The 17,249-nt window shown below is 41.2% G+C and overlaps 1 protein-coding gene across 1 annotated transcript in view; it reads left to right on the forward strand.

Annotated features, from left to right (window-relative positions):
- ZNF280D (zinc finger protein 280D) overlaps positions 1-9,206 on the forward strand; it is an 85,716-nt gene extending 76,510 nt beyond the window's left edge. The window contains exons 20-21 of the mRNA XM_066592554.1: positions 4,212-4,255; positions 7,183-9,206. Of these exons, the coding sequence (XP_066448651.1) occupies positions 4,212-4,255; positions 7,183-7,744 (606 nt within the window). The 3' untranslated portion in view covers positions 7,745-9,206. The remainder of the gene's footprint in view (positions 1-4,211; positions 4,256-7,182) is intronic.
- Positions 9,207-17,249: the final 8,043 nt, after the last annotated feature.

Here is a 17,249-nt window from a genome sequence, read left to right on the forward strand (position 1 = left end):
TCCAAATTGGTATTAGGCAATGTGTCCAATGTTATTATGTTTGCAAAGGCTTAGTGGACAATTACATAGGAATGGGAAGGTGATGGAGCCAGGCGCTATCTTGTAAGTCTCTCTTATATACAGTACACAGAGATGTTTGGTTTTTATGGCCACAGACTTTCATTCATATTTTAGTATTTTGTGGCAGATGATGTGTTCCGTGCCATTTACTTTTTATAGAAGCAATTCATCTTCTGGAACCAGAGTTAACTATTTTATGCATAAAAACATTATCAGATCCGAGATACAATATATGACTTGGGTGTACCCCACATGAAAAAGTACATCTGTATATATAACAATGTGATAAAAACAAACAGTGACCCAAAAGAATGAAAGTCAGTACAACATAACAAATTACTGACCATGCATGGAGTTTGGACAGTCTAATATCTCGACTTCCATGCACTGTTTGCACGTATTTCTTCTACTGATTGATATTACCTCACTATAGAAAACACTATGAATTGAGACATGACATATTCTCTTCAAATTAAAGGGATTGTCTGGCTTCTTTTGAGCTGATTACCTATGGTCTGAATAGGCTATCAATAGGCTGCGATTCCACTTCCTGCTCTTGTTACAGACATGCTTTCCTTAATTTTAGTGGGAGTGAAAGTGGCGCCCCCACTTCCTCCACTGTCCGCTGATGACCACATCTAGCCTGCTTTACTGCACAGCACGTTATGTCATCAGCTGATGGACAGGGGTCCTGAGTGACTTAGTCCTGTCAATCAACTACTGATGGCCTTTCCAGAGGATAGGTCATCAGTTGAAAAAAACACAGACATCTCCTTTAACCCCTTAAGGACATGGTCTATTTTGGGCTAAAGGCCGCAACGATTTTTGGCGGATTTTCTTCTCCATTTTTCAAAAGTCATAACTTTTTTACTTTTCCATCGACGCGGCTGTATAAGGGCTTGTTTTTTGCGTGGCGAACTGTAATTTTTGTCGGTGCTATTTTTGGTTACATAGACTATATTGTTAAACTTTTATTATTTTTTTTATGATAACAGGGAGAGAAAACGCATCAATTCTAAATTTTTTTTACAGCGTTAATCATGCAGTATAATTGACACAATGCATTTTTTCTGTGGGCCGGTACGATTACAACGGTACCAACATTCTTATATTTTATTTTTTTTTAGATTTTTCCACTTTTCTGCAATAAAAACTTTTTATTTGGAAATCTTTTTTTTTTTCTAAATCGCATTCAAAGTCCTGTAACTTTTTTTATTTTTCTATGTACGGAGCTCTATGAAGGCTTATTTTTTGCGCGACCACCTGTATTTTATTGGTACCCTTTTGGGGTACATACTGCTTTTTTGATCACTTTTATTTTGTTTTTAGGGAGGCAAAAGGCTACAAATTAGCATTTAGCCTTAGTTTTTCAGTGTTTTTTTAACGCTTTTTTCCGTGCACAGTCAAAAGCATTTGCAACTTATTGTACGCATCGTTACGGATGCGACAATAACAAATATGGGGGTTGTTAATTTTCTTTTTTATGCTAATATGAGAAAAAGAATAAAAAAGGGTTTTTTTTTATTTTTTTTTTACATTTTTCTTTTTTGTTCATTTTTATTATCTTTTTTTTACACAATTAGTGTCCCTTTGGGGCACTTACAGTACAGCACTGATGATCGCTGTGATAAGGCATTTCAGGGCTACTGCCCTGCAATGCCCTATTGCTTATACAGCGCTCCTAGGCTATGGCAATACAGGACGCCAGTATCTGGCGTCCTGCCGCCATGGCAACCAGCCGGGCTCTCTGCGATTATATCGCGAGAGCCCAGTAACATCGCAGAGGGAGCGCGTTCCCTCTGTAAACTCTTCCCATGCCGTGATTTACATAGATCGCGGCAGGGAAGGGGTTAACAGCGGTAGGGGGGGGCATCTCCAATGCTCCCCCGCTGTTGCAGTGGGAGGCCGGCTATGGCCGACAGCCGGTCCCGCTGCGGGATAGCGCGAGATCACTTATGATCTTGCGCTATCCCCAGGACGTAAGTTTACGCCCTGTTGCGGGAAGTACCCCGCTGCCAGGACGTAAACTTACGCCCTGGAGCAAGAAGGGATTAAATGATATCACAGTCTACTATCTCTCCTAATTGCTTTAGAGATTGCAGGGCACTGGGTTTGGTTTTGCATACCTGGTGGACATACCAAGCAGTGAGATCCCTGTAAAGGCAAGTAGCCAATCTGGTTTCAAGAGTTTGGGGCAAGATATTCCCCCTCGGTTTGCCTGCTGGCGGACAAACCGTCCAAGTATAATAATCAACAACACAAACTTTCCCAGTTTATATGTATGGCGGCAAAGATTTACATAACATCCCAGTTGTTGAAACCATCCCATATTCTGAACCCCATCATAGCTAGAATCTCCAAAATGATGATATGTGAAAAGCTGTCTGCCATGAGGGATGATTCTATAGAGGGCTTCCTTAAGACTTGGAAACCATGGTCCGACTATCTAAATATCCCACATATGTCGTGACTACTGTCCTCATGGGAGTAAATCTCCTAAGACACACCAGATAATGATACCAATAACATCCGATATACAAATGAGAATATTTCTCTTCAGGATTCATACGCATCATGGAAAACCTGGAATTACATGTAAGTCATGGAAAACCTGGAAATTTCATGGAATCTTCTGATTTGTCATGGATTTTTGTTTTTTGTCATGGAATTTTTTCCTGAGTCTTGCTAAGAGTCGAATCGGTGCTTTTTTTTTTTTACCCGTATCATTGAGAGATTACTCTTGTATTTAAATTAATCGACTGCAGTTCATACACTTAAGATGGGAGGATGGTTGGGTGATCGACAAGAAGCTGGTTTGTCAAAATATTGCAAGTTGTTTATTATCTGAGAATAAAGTCTGTTAAAAAAAAAATAAAAAAAACTTTTGGCAAACTCGTTTAATTTAATTCTGCTGTAGTGGTGGTATAGATTCTGTAATGTTTAGGTTAACCCCGTGTAAAACAGTCGTTCCCAGCTGTAGCCTTAAACCTTTTACATCCACCAATATCCCGAATGTGCAAATAATGACATGCACCACTTAATTCTTTGGATAACTTTGTCTACAGCAGCCATTTATTACAAACCTAGCATAATATTACATATCGTTAACCCCAACCATAAAAGAGAGGAGGTCCTTGGAACCCCCTCCATCTGTCACCTCACCAATTTGGGGAAATATCCGTACTGCCTCCCACCACTCGCCAACCGACTCGGGAGGCCCTTTTCTCAATTGCCTCCTACCACAAGCCAACTGCCTCAAGAGACCCAATATAGACCCGCTAGCCATGACCAAGCTAGACAATTTGTAAAGTGCATTGAAGTTTTGTTCTCAACCAGCCTTTCATGTTTGGGGATTTTTTTTATTAAAAAAAATATATTTAACAGGAAATAGCTTGACTTAGCAGGTTGTGTCTCTTATTATTTTTGTATATAAAACAATTTTTTTTAAAAGCACTAAACCTTTGATTGCGTGTATTTTGAGTTCCGCGAGTATCATTGAAAATCAAGATTTTGTCATGGAAAACTGTTTTTTAAAAACCTGTATGAACCCTGTTCTTACAAATACAATAATGAGCGGAAACCTTTATGATATGTTTCATGCTTATTTGTTTAGTTGTTTGTTTAACATTTAAAGTTGGCTGGGGATTAATTTTGTTATAATAGCTCCTGACTCTTATTTAGTCAGTTGATGCACAAGGCCGTGTTATGGCTATGTTTTCTCCTAAGCCATAAAGGGGCACCCAGAGTGCCTTAGTAAAATTGGAGACAAACGTGTTTTTTTTGCATCAGATTCCATAACAATCGGACATAAAAAAGTCATGGTGTTTGGAAGTATTGTACTCTAGAAGCATTGCAATAAAGTTGATTATAGCAAAAGCAGTAATAATGAAAGTACACTGTTTTTGTGCCAACCTCATTTTACAAGGAAAGTCTATAAAATTCCACTATTCTGTCATCTGTCTGTAAACCCAAACATTTCCCTTTTAAGTAAAAAAAAAAATCCTTCCTGAATAAAATCTAGTCACTTTTTGTTATATTAAGAAGCTCTGTAGTAAACAGACTATTTCTTCCTTATACAGTTATCTTTAGATTATTACATTACTTGAGTCATTTTACTGAAATATTGTATTTTCTAATTGATATCCTAATAGGAGGAGAAACCTTGTGCACAGGTTGATGCTGCAACAAATAAAAGGTAATTCTAAAGATGATCTGTTCTGATGGAACTTGTAATGTAGTGTAATTTAGTGTCTGTAATGAAGTTGTAAGTAGTTACTGGAAGGGAGATCTGTGATGTTTAATGTCAGGAGATTTGCAGAAATTTTCATAAATATTACTTGTCTATATACCTAAGTATTTTCAACATCTCATGACTAATAATTTTTCTGTCTGTATACAATGATTATAACATAATAAGCTAAATGTATAATATTGTGATAAGAAATATTTGCTGATACATAGTACGTTCAAAGCCTAATTTAGTCTGGAATTTCGTACACTTTTCTTAATATGCAGCCGTACAGTTTGAAGATCTGTCTCTTGATATATTGAGCTGCCCATGTGCCCCCATAAAAAGAAAGATACATCGGCTACGACCTGGCATAAATTTCAGCTATAATTTACACCAGTTCTCTGACTTAAATTATAGTACATGTAATAGGCCATGCCCCCTGCCACTAAGACCCACTACTTTTTAAAAAGCGGTGAAGCTGGCGTTAAACGGAATCACAATTTTTGCACAAGAAAACATCACAATGTTGTCCGAGCCTGCCATGGCCTGTGATCACTATTGTAAGCAATAATGCATTGCAATAAGGAAGATCTGCAATGCATTATCTGGTTCTACTACCCAACAGGGACATCAAAATGTAAAAAAATAAATGAAAATGGTAAAATAAAAATAGAAACGAAAAAAAAAAATGTTTCCGCACTTCCCCTCTTTATATAAAAAATTACAAATTAATTTTAAAAAATAGACATATTTGGTGCCATATCTACAAGGACCCGTACAATAAATTGAACACACCTTTTATCCCCAAATGGCAAAAACTTTATAAAAGAACCCTAAACCAAACTGCTTATTTTTTTCATTTCAGCCTTCAAAAACACAATAAAAGTGATCAAAAAAGCTGTATGTACCCCAATATGGTACCAATAAAAATTACGGTTTGCACTCAAAAAACAAGCCGGCATATGGCCATATTGACAAAAAAGTTTTTAAAAATTATGACTTTTGAAAGATGTAAATGAAAATCCTCCCCAAATCATCCTGACCTTATGGCCAAAATAGGCCATGTCCTTAAGAGATTAATGTTGTCTACGTGGTGGGGATATGTTTTCCATGGATTTTGAATTCTACGGCGAGTCAGGTCTTTCAGCCGATTGCACCTCATTACAAAATATATATGGTGAATTCTATGGAAAATCCACAACAACATCCGCATGTAACATGCAGATTTTCTGGCAGATTCACTAAGGAACATATGCAGCAAATCTGCTCCTTATTATCGTACCCTAAGGCTGCATTCACACAGCGGAATCATTCTCAGAACCTTCCATGCGGATTCTGCCTGTAAAACCAGGACATCCTGCAGCCACATGTGTTCCTCTCATGGCGGCTTCCAAGAGGCATTTTCCAGCAGCATAATGCTCGGCCGCACACACAAGGGTGTCACAGGAATGTCCCCACAACATTGTCACACTTTTGTAACCTGCCTGGTCGCCAGATTTATCGCCAATAGAGCAAGTTTGAGCCCATCTAGAATGCCAACTTTGACAGCTTACGAGTTTGCACGATCTAAAGGCTCAATTACAGTAAATGTGGCGCAATATGCCGCAGGATACCATACGGAACCTGTATGCCTCCATGCCTGCCCATATCGCATCTTATATCAAGCTAGAGGCGACCCAACAGACTACTGAAGCCTCCATGCCTACTCGTATCACATCTTGTATCCAAGCTAGATGTGGATCAACAGGGTACTATAGCCACCATGCCTGCCCATATCACATGTTGTATCCAAGCTAGAAGCGGTACAACAGGGTTCTAGAGCCACTCTTCAAGTGTTCAGTTTTCCGCAATAAATTATCCATTTGTTCTGTTATTGTAATAATTTAGATCAATCTTACAATCACATAGAGAAAATTTTATTTGATTCAGACAACTCCTTCTAGGGGCTTAAAGGTGTTGTCCTGCGGCAGCAAGTGGGGTTAAGCACTTCTGTATGGCCATATTAATGCACTTTGTAATATACATCGTGCATTAAATATTGGCCATACAGAAGTTATACACTTACCCCCTCCGGTGCTGGCGTCCCCATCTCCATGGCGCCGACCAAAGCTGCCTTCTCCCTGGATTAGACGTGCTTGCGCTGAAGGGGCCGCTCCGGCGTGCTCGCGCCGCACAGGCCTTCTGCGCATGCGCAACCCCACTTGCTATCGCGGGACAACCCCTTTAATTTTAGTTTTTACAATGAGTGTATGTAATATATGTATGTGTGTAAATGTATGTGTAAATAATGTCTACATAAATATATATATAATTGTTTTTGGCTGCATGATCCACAATTTTCTTATAAAATTGCACACATTTGTTAATATCCCTTCAACAGTGCTTATTTTTTATTCACTCCCTGCTGACGTGACCAACTGCAGCCAAACACCGGCTTTTTCAGTTGGTGATCAGTTATAGCAGTCACATGTCCTGTTGTCAGGCTATCAACACTGCTGCAGCAGAAAGTGATGACCAGCTGTTGGACAGGCGCTAATGGAAGTTGAGCTGTGTTTTGCTTTACAGCAATTTTCATATGCTTACTGCCTTCCTAAAGATGCCTAAACATGGGCAGACTGTCATCTGAATAATTGTCCAAAAGAGGGAATGCAAACTATAGTCATTTCGTGTAAAAATTCCCACCAACATGGTAATGAGCAGTAATGTGTTCACTAGTCCCTAGCCGTTTCATTTTAGCTAACCTAAAAGATACTTGCTGGTTGATGAAAAGTCACCTTCTGTAAAGTCACAGTTGTGTGAACAGGGTTTCCTTGTGTTTTATGCTTTTTTATACTTTATGGATTTTATTTTTTGTCTTTTAAGTAATGACTGTGTGTTTACTTTTCTTTTAGCATGGAAGATGAGTACACACCAGAGGCTACAAAGAAAGAAGAGAATTCACGTGAAAGCAATATGACCTCTTCAAGTTGTACAAGTATATTAAGTAACACGGACAATACATCTGTTAGGCAGGTAAATACAGTCATTGAAACTCCAAGCAGCTGCTCCCAAAAATCAGAAGTGGCTCAACTAACAAACTCATATAATAAAAAAGATGACTGTGACATTGTACAAGAGAAGGTTTCATCTGAAATGACTAGTACAGAACCAATTAAACATACAGATAGCAAAATTATTACAACTGGGAAAGATGATTTGTGTTTGGTGCTGGAAGAAGATGATCCTCCAGATTCCGATCTTGTCAGCGTCGATGTTGGGTTTGAGCAATATTTATGGAAACAAGCTCCAGATTCCGTAAGTTCTGACATCAGTGAGCCAAGTAGCATTCATCTGGATCCCTTAACTCCTTCAGAAGTGTTAGAACATGAAACGACAGAAACACTACAAAAAGAAGCTATTGTTGCATCACAGAAAGGTAGAAAGGAAGAGAAAGCTGAAGACACTAAAGACTAGCACAAATATATCTACAATGGTTAAAAGGGAGAAAAGAACCTGAAGCCGTTTTTTTAAATTTGCGAGAAATGCTGGAGACATTCCTGTAGATGACGACGTTCTAAAAGTGGCCATGATGTAAGTGCAGTCATAGATGAACAGGCTGTTTTTAAAGCGACTGCCAAAAAGCAGTATTGCTTTGTGAAAGCAAGACATGGAAACAAAAAGGACTGTTTAGAACTACGTTTTAACATCAGTGTTATCATTACATTTTGTAGGGCAGCTAATCAGTATTGAAAACATGTTAGTATAATATGTTTTAAGTTGGCTAGGTCAGAATAGAAGTGTTCTTTAAAGCTTGAGTCATATGTGAAATGTACCAGGAATAATTCTTTTGTATACTAGTCATGTTTTCCATGAAAAGTATTAAGCTTTACAAGGTGATTTTCATGTAAAGAATTTTTTTTTTTTAACCGAATCATCATGACTATTTTTAAAAGGTTTTATTTGTTGAAGAAACAAATCTATGCACCTGACCAGGTGTAATCCTGCCAGCCTGATCTTATCTTGTTTTAAACTTTCAATGAAAGTGCAAAAATACATTATTGACATGTTTTTGTATATAGTTATAAATATATACATATATATATGTAGGAAACATTCATACTGGAGTTGTAAATTCTTTGGAATATGGAACATAATGACCAAGTATTATACTCTAATTCAGAGCATATAAGCTCAAGATAGTATCTAGTTGTCAAAATGACAGGATGAACCTCACTTTTAATACCCGTCACGTTATTGCCTTTTGCAATAAAAATGTCACCCATGTAAATTTATAGGAATTGCAATGTGTCTGACCTTGCGGTGAACATCTCGGCAACACACTAGACATAGGTCATCTCATCGCAAAGGCAGCTTAGTATGCGAAGAAACAGCAAGATAGATACATAAATAACAGGTTCTTGATGCCCCTTATTTATGTACGTGACCATCCTTAAAGTGAAGCTCTACCTTGGATGTGCTTGCAATACTTTATTATGAGGAATGCTCATATTATGTTATTATTGGAATGAGCCGCATTCAATCACTTAACTTTTATTGACTTAGTAGCAACATATTCAACAGTGCTTTGCAATCATGATAAAGTAAACCTACAGTGGCAAAAACTGAAAAGTAAGCATCCTATAATGACACTTGATGTTACAGTGCCTCCAATGCGTACCTTCACTCTAAGAAGCAAGGTAGAGGATAACTGCTGCTTAAAGGTATAAGGGACTGACACTTGATTTTGAACAGACATGTTTAGTGTGAATCCATAATCTTTGCTCCTGAATACTATTCAATGCCATTAACATTAAACTACCAGTCAATAGTTTTAAGAATATTTGATTTTGTTAATATTTTTTTAATGTGTATTAAAATAGGATTGTTTGCTGTAAGGAAAAAAAACGTTCTTTTAGTAAATGTTTCCAGCTATGGCTTTTGTCTTTTTGAGTGTTTTTTTTCTACATGAAAAGAACAGTGAAATTACTGTTTTATAATATAAACTATCATGGGAACCACACTTCATCTTTATTCCTTTATTTAACCCCTATCAATATAAATTAAAAGTTAAGCATCATGGTATGCAGGTGTGTTCAGGAAACAGACCAGTTATATACACCAGAGGTTCAAGGGGTGTTCCAGGAAAATAATGTTGATAACCTATTCTGCCAGATGAACAGGGGCACGCTGTCAGTGCCGCTACACACAGGGGTACAGAGAGAAAGCTGCTGCTCCAACCCCTTTGTAGTGGCCAGCACCTGTAACTGCAGGCACAGTTCTCATTAAAATCAATGGGAGTTGCACCTACAGTTACTAGCGCCAGCCATTGCACAGGGGTTGGAGCAGAAGCTTCCATTCTGGACCCCAGTGTGTAGCGACAGTGACATAACAGCTGATTGGCTAGGGATCCCAAGCAGCAGACCTCAGCTGATCAACTATTGAGGAAAACCTTTTTAAATGTATTTATCAACTTGTTATTGCTGCACCTGGGGGCTTTTACAAAGCCATAACAGGTCATGACTAGATGACGAAGAAAGAATTCTGACACACGTGATATGTGGCGGACATAGCTATTCATTATATACAAGGCTAAACAAGGATTTGGAATATTAAGGTTGGGTGATACAGGAAGGAGGAGAGTAAGAGAAAGATGAGAAGGGAAAAGAGGAGTAACCCTTAATATAGTAACATTGTAGGTTAGGCTTAAAAGGACATGTGTCCATAAAGTTCAGCCTTTCCTTCCACCCCATGTTGATCTAGAGGAATGCTAAAAAAAGACAATGATGTAGAAACCAATTTTCAGAATGAATCCCTGGATCAACAACCCTTCTGAAGTAACTAGTGACTATAACATGTAATATTGTAATGCTCAAGAAAGGCATCCAGGCCCCTCTTGTACCCTTTTATCGAATTGGCCATCACCACGTTCTCATACAGAGAGGTCCATAGTCTTACTATACGAACAGTAAAGAACCCCCTTCTATGTTGGTGTAGAAACCTTCTTTCCTATAGAGGTAGAGGAAGCCCCCTTGTTACAGTCGCAGCCCTGGGTATAAATAAAGATAAATATGTGGATAGTGCTCAAGTGTGGAAGGAACTCACTTGGTGTGGAACGCCCATCAGATCACAAGCGTCCACACTGCCAGTCCAAGTAGGCCTTAAGTAGAATTACTTGTTCAATACACCGAATCGCTGAGAATGTCTTCGGGAAAAAAGAAAGCGTTGCAGGAAAAAGCCGGGATAGCAGAATACATTGGTCGTGTAAATTAAGAATACGATAAAGTATCGTGAAAATCCCTGCGCTTCAGGTGAATAGACATGAAAAAGAAATCGAGAAATCACTTCATAGAGGAGTCTGCTGGATAGGCAAGACTCCTCTAAAATCCAGGGCAGCCCATTATAATCCAAAATACCTTTTAGGAATCTTATGTCTTGTCTTTTATTCAATTGCAACAGAAACAATAAACAGACTAAACATACAATAAGCATATGTACATAGCAATGTGCTTTGGAGGTCTACAACGTACCTCCTTTATCAAGTATCCTGTATCAATTGCAAATGCCAGCTTTATATGTGCTTTCTTGATCATAGGAAAGTGAGGAGGGGGAGGGATTAGGAGGGGTAAAGCATTTTCCTGACAATATTACTACATAGATGCATGCTTAATTAACTGCATATGGCGGACCAGAAGTAGGTGTTCCCGCATGGTTAAAGTGTAATGTCACGCAGGAATAGATGATCCCACAAGAAAAAAAAGAGAAGAAGCGAGAGATCACGTGGGGGTTTAATCCATGTGGTTGGCACGTATTCCACTGTTGGGAAGGGTGGTATTGTGGCCCTGTAACCATGGTACGGGTGTGCACCGTGCCGCACATCCCACCGCCCGAGCAAGCAGCTTCACGGCCAGGGGAGTGTGGACCAGATGTACAATTGCTTTGCACACCCCACCACTTGAACCAGCGGACCGTGGATTGGATGTGCATTGTACAGCACCCCGGCCACGTGTCCACAGGCAGGAAGCGCATCACAGTGCATTGGCTGGAAGTTATTACTACATATATTGTGATACTGTGTTGCGAAATTCAGTACATAATTAGTGTTACAAGTAAGCGAAACATAAAAAGGAAACAATAATGGTCATATAATAAAAGTGATAGAACTTAAATCAGAAACATAATTAGAATGTGTGCATTAAAAATATATGCAATTAGAAAAAAACAATTATGGGTACTAAGGCCTATAAATAATATTAGTAAAGCATCACATTGTGAATGCATAGATGTGTAGCAATCAATATGAATGTGGATACCTGTAAGAACGGCATAATTATGTTTTTCGAATCGCGAAAAGGATTAATTAAAATTTTATATATATAATTTTTTAAAAAGGAACAAAAACAAGGAAGCTGTAGAGTGGAAGGGATTGGTTTGGGGACACAAAATTAAATGAATAAGAAAAGATAAAATGTATATGAAAATATATAACCAATATATTCAATTGATTAAAATATAAAATGAAAAAAAAAAATGTAATATGTTAAAAAAAAATAAGTTGGAGATATCAATAATACCGGTAGGAGAATAAAATGATGTGATAAAGTAATAAGTAGAAGCATCCCAAAGTTATTACCACTTAAAGTGACACGTGCAAGATTAGAAAAATCTTACGTGTCACATAATCTTACATGTGAGGACCGGACAGGAAAGCCAAAACTGGCTGCAGGGGGAAGGAGTTAATTATTACAAAAAGTTAAAATATTACATTTAAAATAAACCCTTTCCCCATTTTTAACATTAAAAAACATATTTGGTATCACTGCATCAGTAAAAGTCAAACTTATTAAAATAATGCATTATTTATTCCATCAGAAAAGTGGTACAACAAAAAGTATATAAATTTGGTATCGCTGTAATCTTCTTGAACATCCCTTTGTATATCTGGTAACAGGAAATTTCCATCCTCTTGAGGCTTTATTCCCACGAGCGCCTATCAGCCACCGTTTTCACAGCAGGCCGATATGCGCTATGTTGGGCGAGAAAACTGGTGAACGGGCGCACAAATCAAACATCTGTGCGCCCGTTCAGATGGCCTGGTGAGCCCGGCGCAGATGTGCCAAGCTCACCAGGCCATTGCCCATTTCCCCTCCTTCCCTATCGCAGGCTCACCTCTCGTTCCTACCCGCTCGTTCTGTACAATGGGAGAAGGCGGGGAAGAGCTAAGCGCTGGTCCGCCTCCTCCCATTGATGATTATAGACAAAGGAGAGGGCAGGTGCTTAGCTCCGCCCATGTTCCACCCCTTCTCCATAGCCATCAATGGGAGGATGTGGGGCGGACTGGTCCTTAGCTCCGCCCTCTCCCATTGCACAAAATGATCAGGGAGGAACGAAAGGTGAGCCTGCACGGGGGGGGGGAGAACAGAGGGAGGGATTATAGCAGCCACGCTGCTAAACTCCCACCTACGGCCGCTGCCATGGGCTCCCATAGGAGCCCATGCAGCGGTTGGACGTATTCCGGCCCAAAAGATAGTTCCAGAGCTATCTTTTGGGCCCTACGTAAAAATGCCCGGCAGTATTAGTGTATCTTGATGCCACCGGAAGCTAGTGGTTTGATAGGAGGAATGCCCCTGTCACACCCCTAGCTCCCGATTGTGCCAAGCCAGGAAGGTTGTATGTTACCCTAACCCTAACGTCCCCCGCTCACAGCTGGCGCCCTGACCACATGTGTTCTGCCGGCAGAACTGTTGGCCGCTGTCAGCGCTTCTGCTCCTCCGGCGGCCCTCTGAGCTCCCTGGAGGCCACTCCCCCACTGACAGCTGGCGCCCTGAGTAGTGCTCCACCGCCTGCACAGTCACATTTCTGATGTCCTCCGCTGACAGCTTGCGGCGTCATCACTTCTGCTCCTCCGCCGGGAAAGCCGACTGAGATGGGGGAGGAAGGGTGCCGGCCTGTGCTGCTGCACTGAGCGGCCAGCGCATAACACTGTCTGTTTCACCGGCCCTGCAGGAGTGGCCGCTGCATAGCACTGTCTGTCTCCTCGACCCTGCAGCGGAGCGGCCAGTATGTTCTACTGAAGTTGGGTGGGGGTACTTCCTGTGGTGTTCCGCTGGCTGTAGCGCAGGAAAAGCCACTTAATTACACTTTTGGCTCATTGCTAGAGCTGTCAAGCGGGTTGCGGCGAGTGCCTCGGTGCCAATGTAGCAGCTGTGGCAGTGAGTCCACTCAATATATTTTGCCATCCACTTTGCCCCAGCTTTATGTATTTTCCCTGCACGTTTAGTGCCCTTCCAGGACCTATTTCCAAGGCAGCAAATCAACTACAGGCGGCGTCACCCCCCGTCAATCTTGGCTCTACCAGGACTTCCTGGTGGCGTCAAGATACTCTAATACCACGCCCATCGTTATATTGGCTTGGCTGTGCATTTTTACGTCTCAGTAATACGCCCATATGATCTGATGCATTGGAATCCAATGCATCTGATCACAAGGCATATCTGCCGGCCGTGAAAACCATGCGAAAGAAGCCTGAGGAAGATGTTTAGTCCTGTAGAGCATTAGACAGGGATTACTATCAGGTTCATGAGTTTTTACAACGCTCGACAAAAATGGCTTTTGCATGGAATATACAAAGAGATTTAAATAATTCCATGAAATTATAAAGTTTGGCCCCTGTGTGTCTAGTCAAAGTCAGAGAGTGAAAAGTTTCATACTACAGGTGTGGAGGACCCACTAAATGTCCATAAGTTGGTAGTCATGTAGAGTGTGCCAAATACCTGAGAATTAGAGGTAGGATGTTCTCAGAGATAGTGATTACAGAACAGCATTAAAATAGCCCCTACGACCAGAGACTTTTCCATGAACCTCTCCAGGCTCAACAGTACCTTCTTCCAGATAGCAATTTGACCAGTACTGGCTAGGAAAAGAAAGCTGATGCCAATTTGCCCTTCACTGTTCCAGCAGACTTCAGACCCCTACAGCTAATCTAATATGTGAACAAATATTCAGTTTTTAAAATTTTCTTTGGAACTAATTGAAAACGATCGTTTATGATCTCAGTCAGTAGGTAAAATGAGATTTGCGACTGACAAATATGTTCCCTGCATCTGGAATTTCTTCTCCACTGATAATAGCTACAGCTATGACTGTAGCATTTAATGGGTATCACTAAACAAATGCTTATTTTACATTAAAGATCAGGTATGGACGATAAGGGGCAGTATACTCGTAAAATGTGCAAACTTTATTTATGTTTGTGTGTAGTACGAACCTTTACCTGTTTGTGCATGCTGGCAATACATCCTTCACACAAGCTGAACTGTGACTATATTTAGTTATACACACTAATTTCAGCTTAACCCACTGATTTGGCTAACCATCTGTGTATGATGACCCCTTTATTCTCTCCCGATGTCAGATGTAGAGGAAAAGAAAGATCGGGCAGTTGCATTTCTGCTTTCTCTCATCTACCTATTGAGAACACATGCCGATCATGCATATGTATGGTAGGGTCAGGAGGGATAGCTATCAGGCAAATGAGCATTTGTCTAACATCTATCTAATGTGTATAGATACCTTAAAGACTATAACTTGGGATAGATCACAGCTTGCAGCTCTAGCTGCGAACTAGAACCTTTAGTAACAAGGAATTGTCAGATAGGTCCTTGACTAATAAATGCTTCCATAGCAGGAAACCTGAGATTCACCCATGGGAGGAAAAGGGTTAACACGGTACACATTTTGGGCCTTAATGTCCAGATGATCATTAGAGATTTACTGCTCATGTTGGTTATAATAATGCATTATTATCCTATTAAAACAATGTTTGCGTTTTTTATGACACTTGGGCTTTATTTTATCATTTTGCACATATAGTTATGGAGTTTTGTTTTCTCTATTCTCTTGCACTTATTGTATTTTTTATAAGTGTGACAAAGAGTAACTTTTAAAGGTTTTTTAAATGTAGAGGAGTCCTACTATATTTTTATGTATAACATGACCTAGTTAGTGCAACTGCATCTGCGCTAAGGTTTTGGACATAATGGTGGGGCTTAATAAGAATTTTTAAATATCAGAAAATAGACTGAACTGGATGGACATATGTCTTCTTTCGGCTTTACATACTATGTTACTATGTAGAAAAGACCTTTGGGGAATATCATTTTATGTTTTCATGGCAGCCCCAGTTGCAGATGAAACCAGTTCCAATGATAAGACAGTTCTAACAAACAGGACTGTTGTAGGTCTAGTTAGGCCCAGCATCTCTGGGATTTAACAGTTGTCATGACTTTTGGGACCAACAGAGGCAGACGCACTTATTAAAGGGGTTGTCAAGCTTTAACCCCTTAACGACCAGCCCATAGTCTTTTTACGTCCTCCCGAAGTGGGCTTTATTCTCTGAGGACGTAAAAACATGTGTCCTGCAGAGAATAAAGCCCCTCGGGCTGTGGACGTGACAGCTCCATGCTGTCGGTGTCCGCAGGTAGCTGACAGCATGGAGCTGTCAACCCGGGCTGTTCGGACCCCCCCCCCCCCCGGCATTGCGATCGGCGCTATCCAATTGATAGCGCCGATCGCAAAAAAGTAAATAAAACTGCAATAAAAGTTAAAGATTCAGCTGCTCTGATGGATCGGATCCATCGGAGCAGCTGAAATTACTCACCGAGGTCCGCGGCACGGCTCCCCGCTGTCCTGATGCTTCGGGCCCCGTAGCCGTCCTTCTGCGCATGCGCGCCAGGCGGCATTACGTCAGCCGCATGCGCAGAAGGCCCGGCGGCATGGGAAATTTAAAATCTCCCGGCTCCTGTAGGTAGCCGGAAGGCAGGAGATGTCAGCGGGGACCGCGGTGAGCGGGCCCCGGTACCGCGATCGCCGTTATACAATAGATAACAGCGATCGCGGAAAAGTGCAAAAAAGTGTAAAAAAAGAAAAGCTTCACCTCCCCTCATGGATCGGGTCCATGAGGGGAGGTGAAAATACTCACCTCAGGTCCGCCGATGTCCTCCGGCCGGTGTCGGGACCCCCCGCTGGCTTCTGCGATGTGCCAATGTGGCGCGCATGCGCAGAAGCCGGCGAGCCCGGCAAATTCTAAATCTCCCTGCACCCGGCTGTCACAGATAGCCGAGTGCAGGGAGATATGACTAGGGACCGCTGTATGCGTTTTCCAGTCATATGATCACCGTTATCCGATGGATAACGGTGATCATATAAAGTTAAAAAGTAAAAAAAAAAAAAGTTAAAGTTTCATCTCCCCTTACGGATCGTATCCGTAAGGGGGGATGAAATTACGTACCCAAGGTCCCGGATTTGTTCCCTGGTGGGATGTTGATCCATGGACCTTACCCTATCTTCGGCGCATGCACCCGTCCAGCCAAGAGCCTGGAGATGTCACGGGGAGCCGCGGTATGCGGTTACTGGTCACGTGATCGCCATTATCCAATGCATAATGGCGATCACGTAAAAGTTCTTTAAAAAGTGGCAGTTTCATCTCCCCTCACCGATGCGATCGGTGGGGGGAGATGAAACATCTTCTCGGAGGCTTCCGCATTTGAATCCAGATGCGATCATCCTCCATGGACCCTTCCGGCTGCTGCGCATGTGCCCGCCGGCAAAATGCCGGACACATTCGCAGGAGCCGGGGAGCCCAGGAAATTTTAAATCTCTTTGCTCCCAGCGACCAAAGGTCGCTGAGTACTTGGAGCAGTGATCGGCGGCCTCGTTGAGCGGTCCCCGGTCACGTGATAAATTAGCGAACTAACATTAGGCCGGTCACACATGACCGGAGAGGAATTACGGGTTCTGCATGCGCTTGATCAGCGGTAATCCACGGATCAATCGCATGCATTGGATTACACAATTCTCCCCAATTAGTGGGTCAGAATTACGTAATCCACTCGCAGAAACAGAACACGGCATATTTTACCGCGGATATCCGTGACCTAGAGCCCATTGTGCTCTATGACAGCGGATATACCCGCAGCCCATA

Source organism: Eleutherodactylus coqui, chromosome 2 (assembly GCF_035609145.1).
Source record: "Eleutherodactylus coqui strain aEleCoq1 chromosome 2, aEleCoq1.hap1, whole genome shotgun sequence".
Lineage (NCBI taxonomy): Eukaryota > Metazoa > Chordata > Amphibia > Anura > Eleutherodactylidae > Eleutherodactylus > Eleutherodactylus coqui.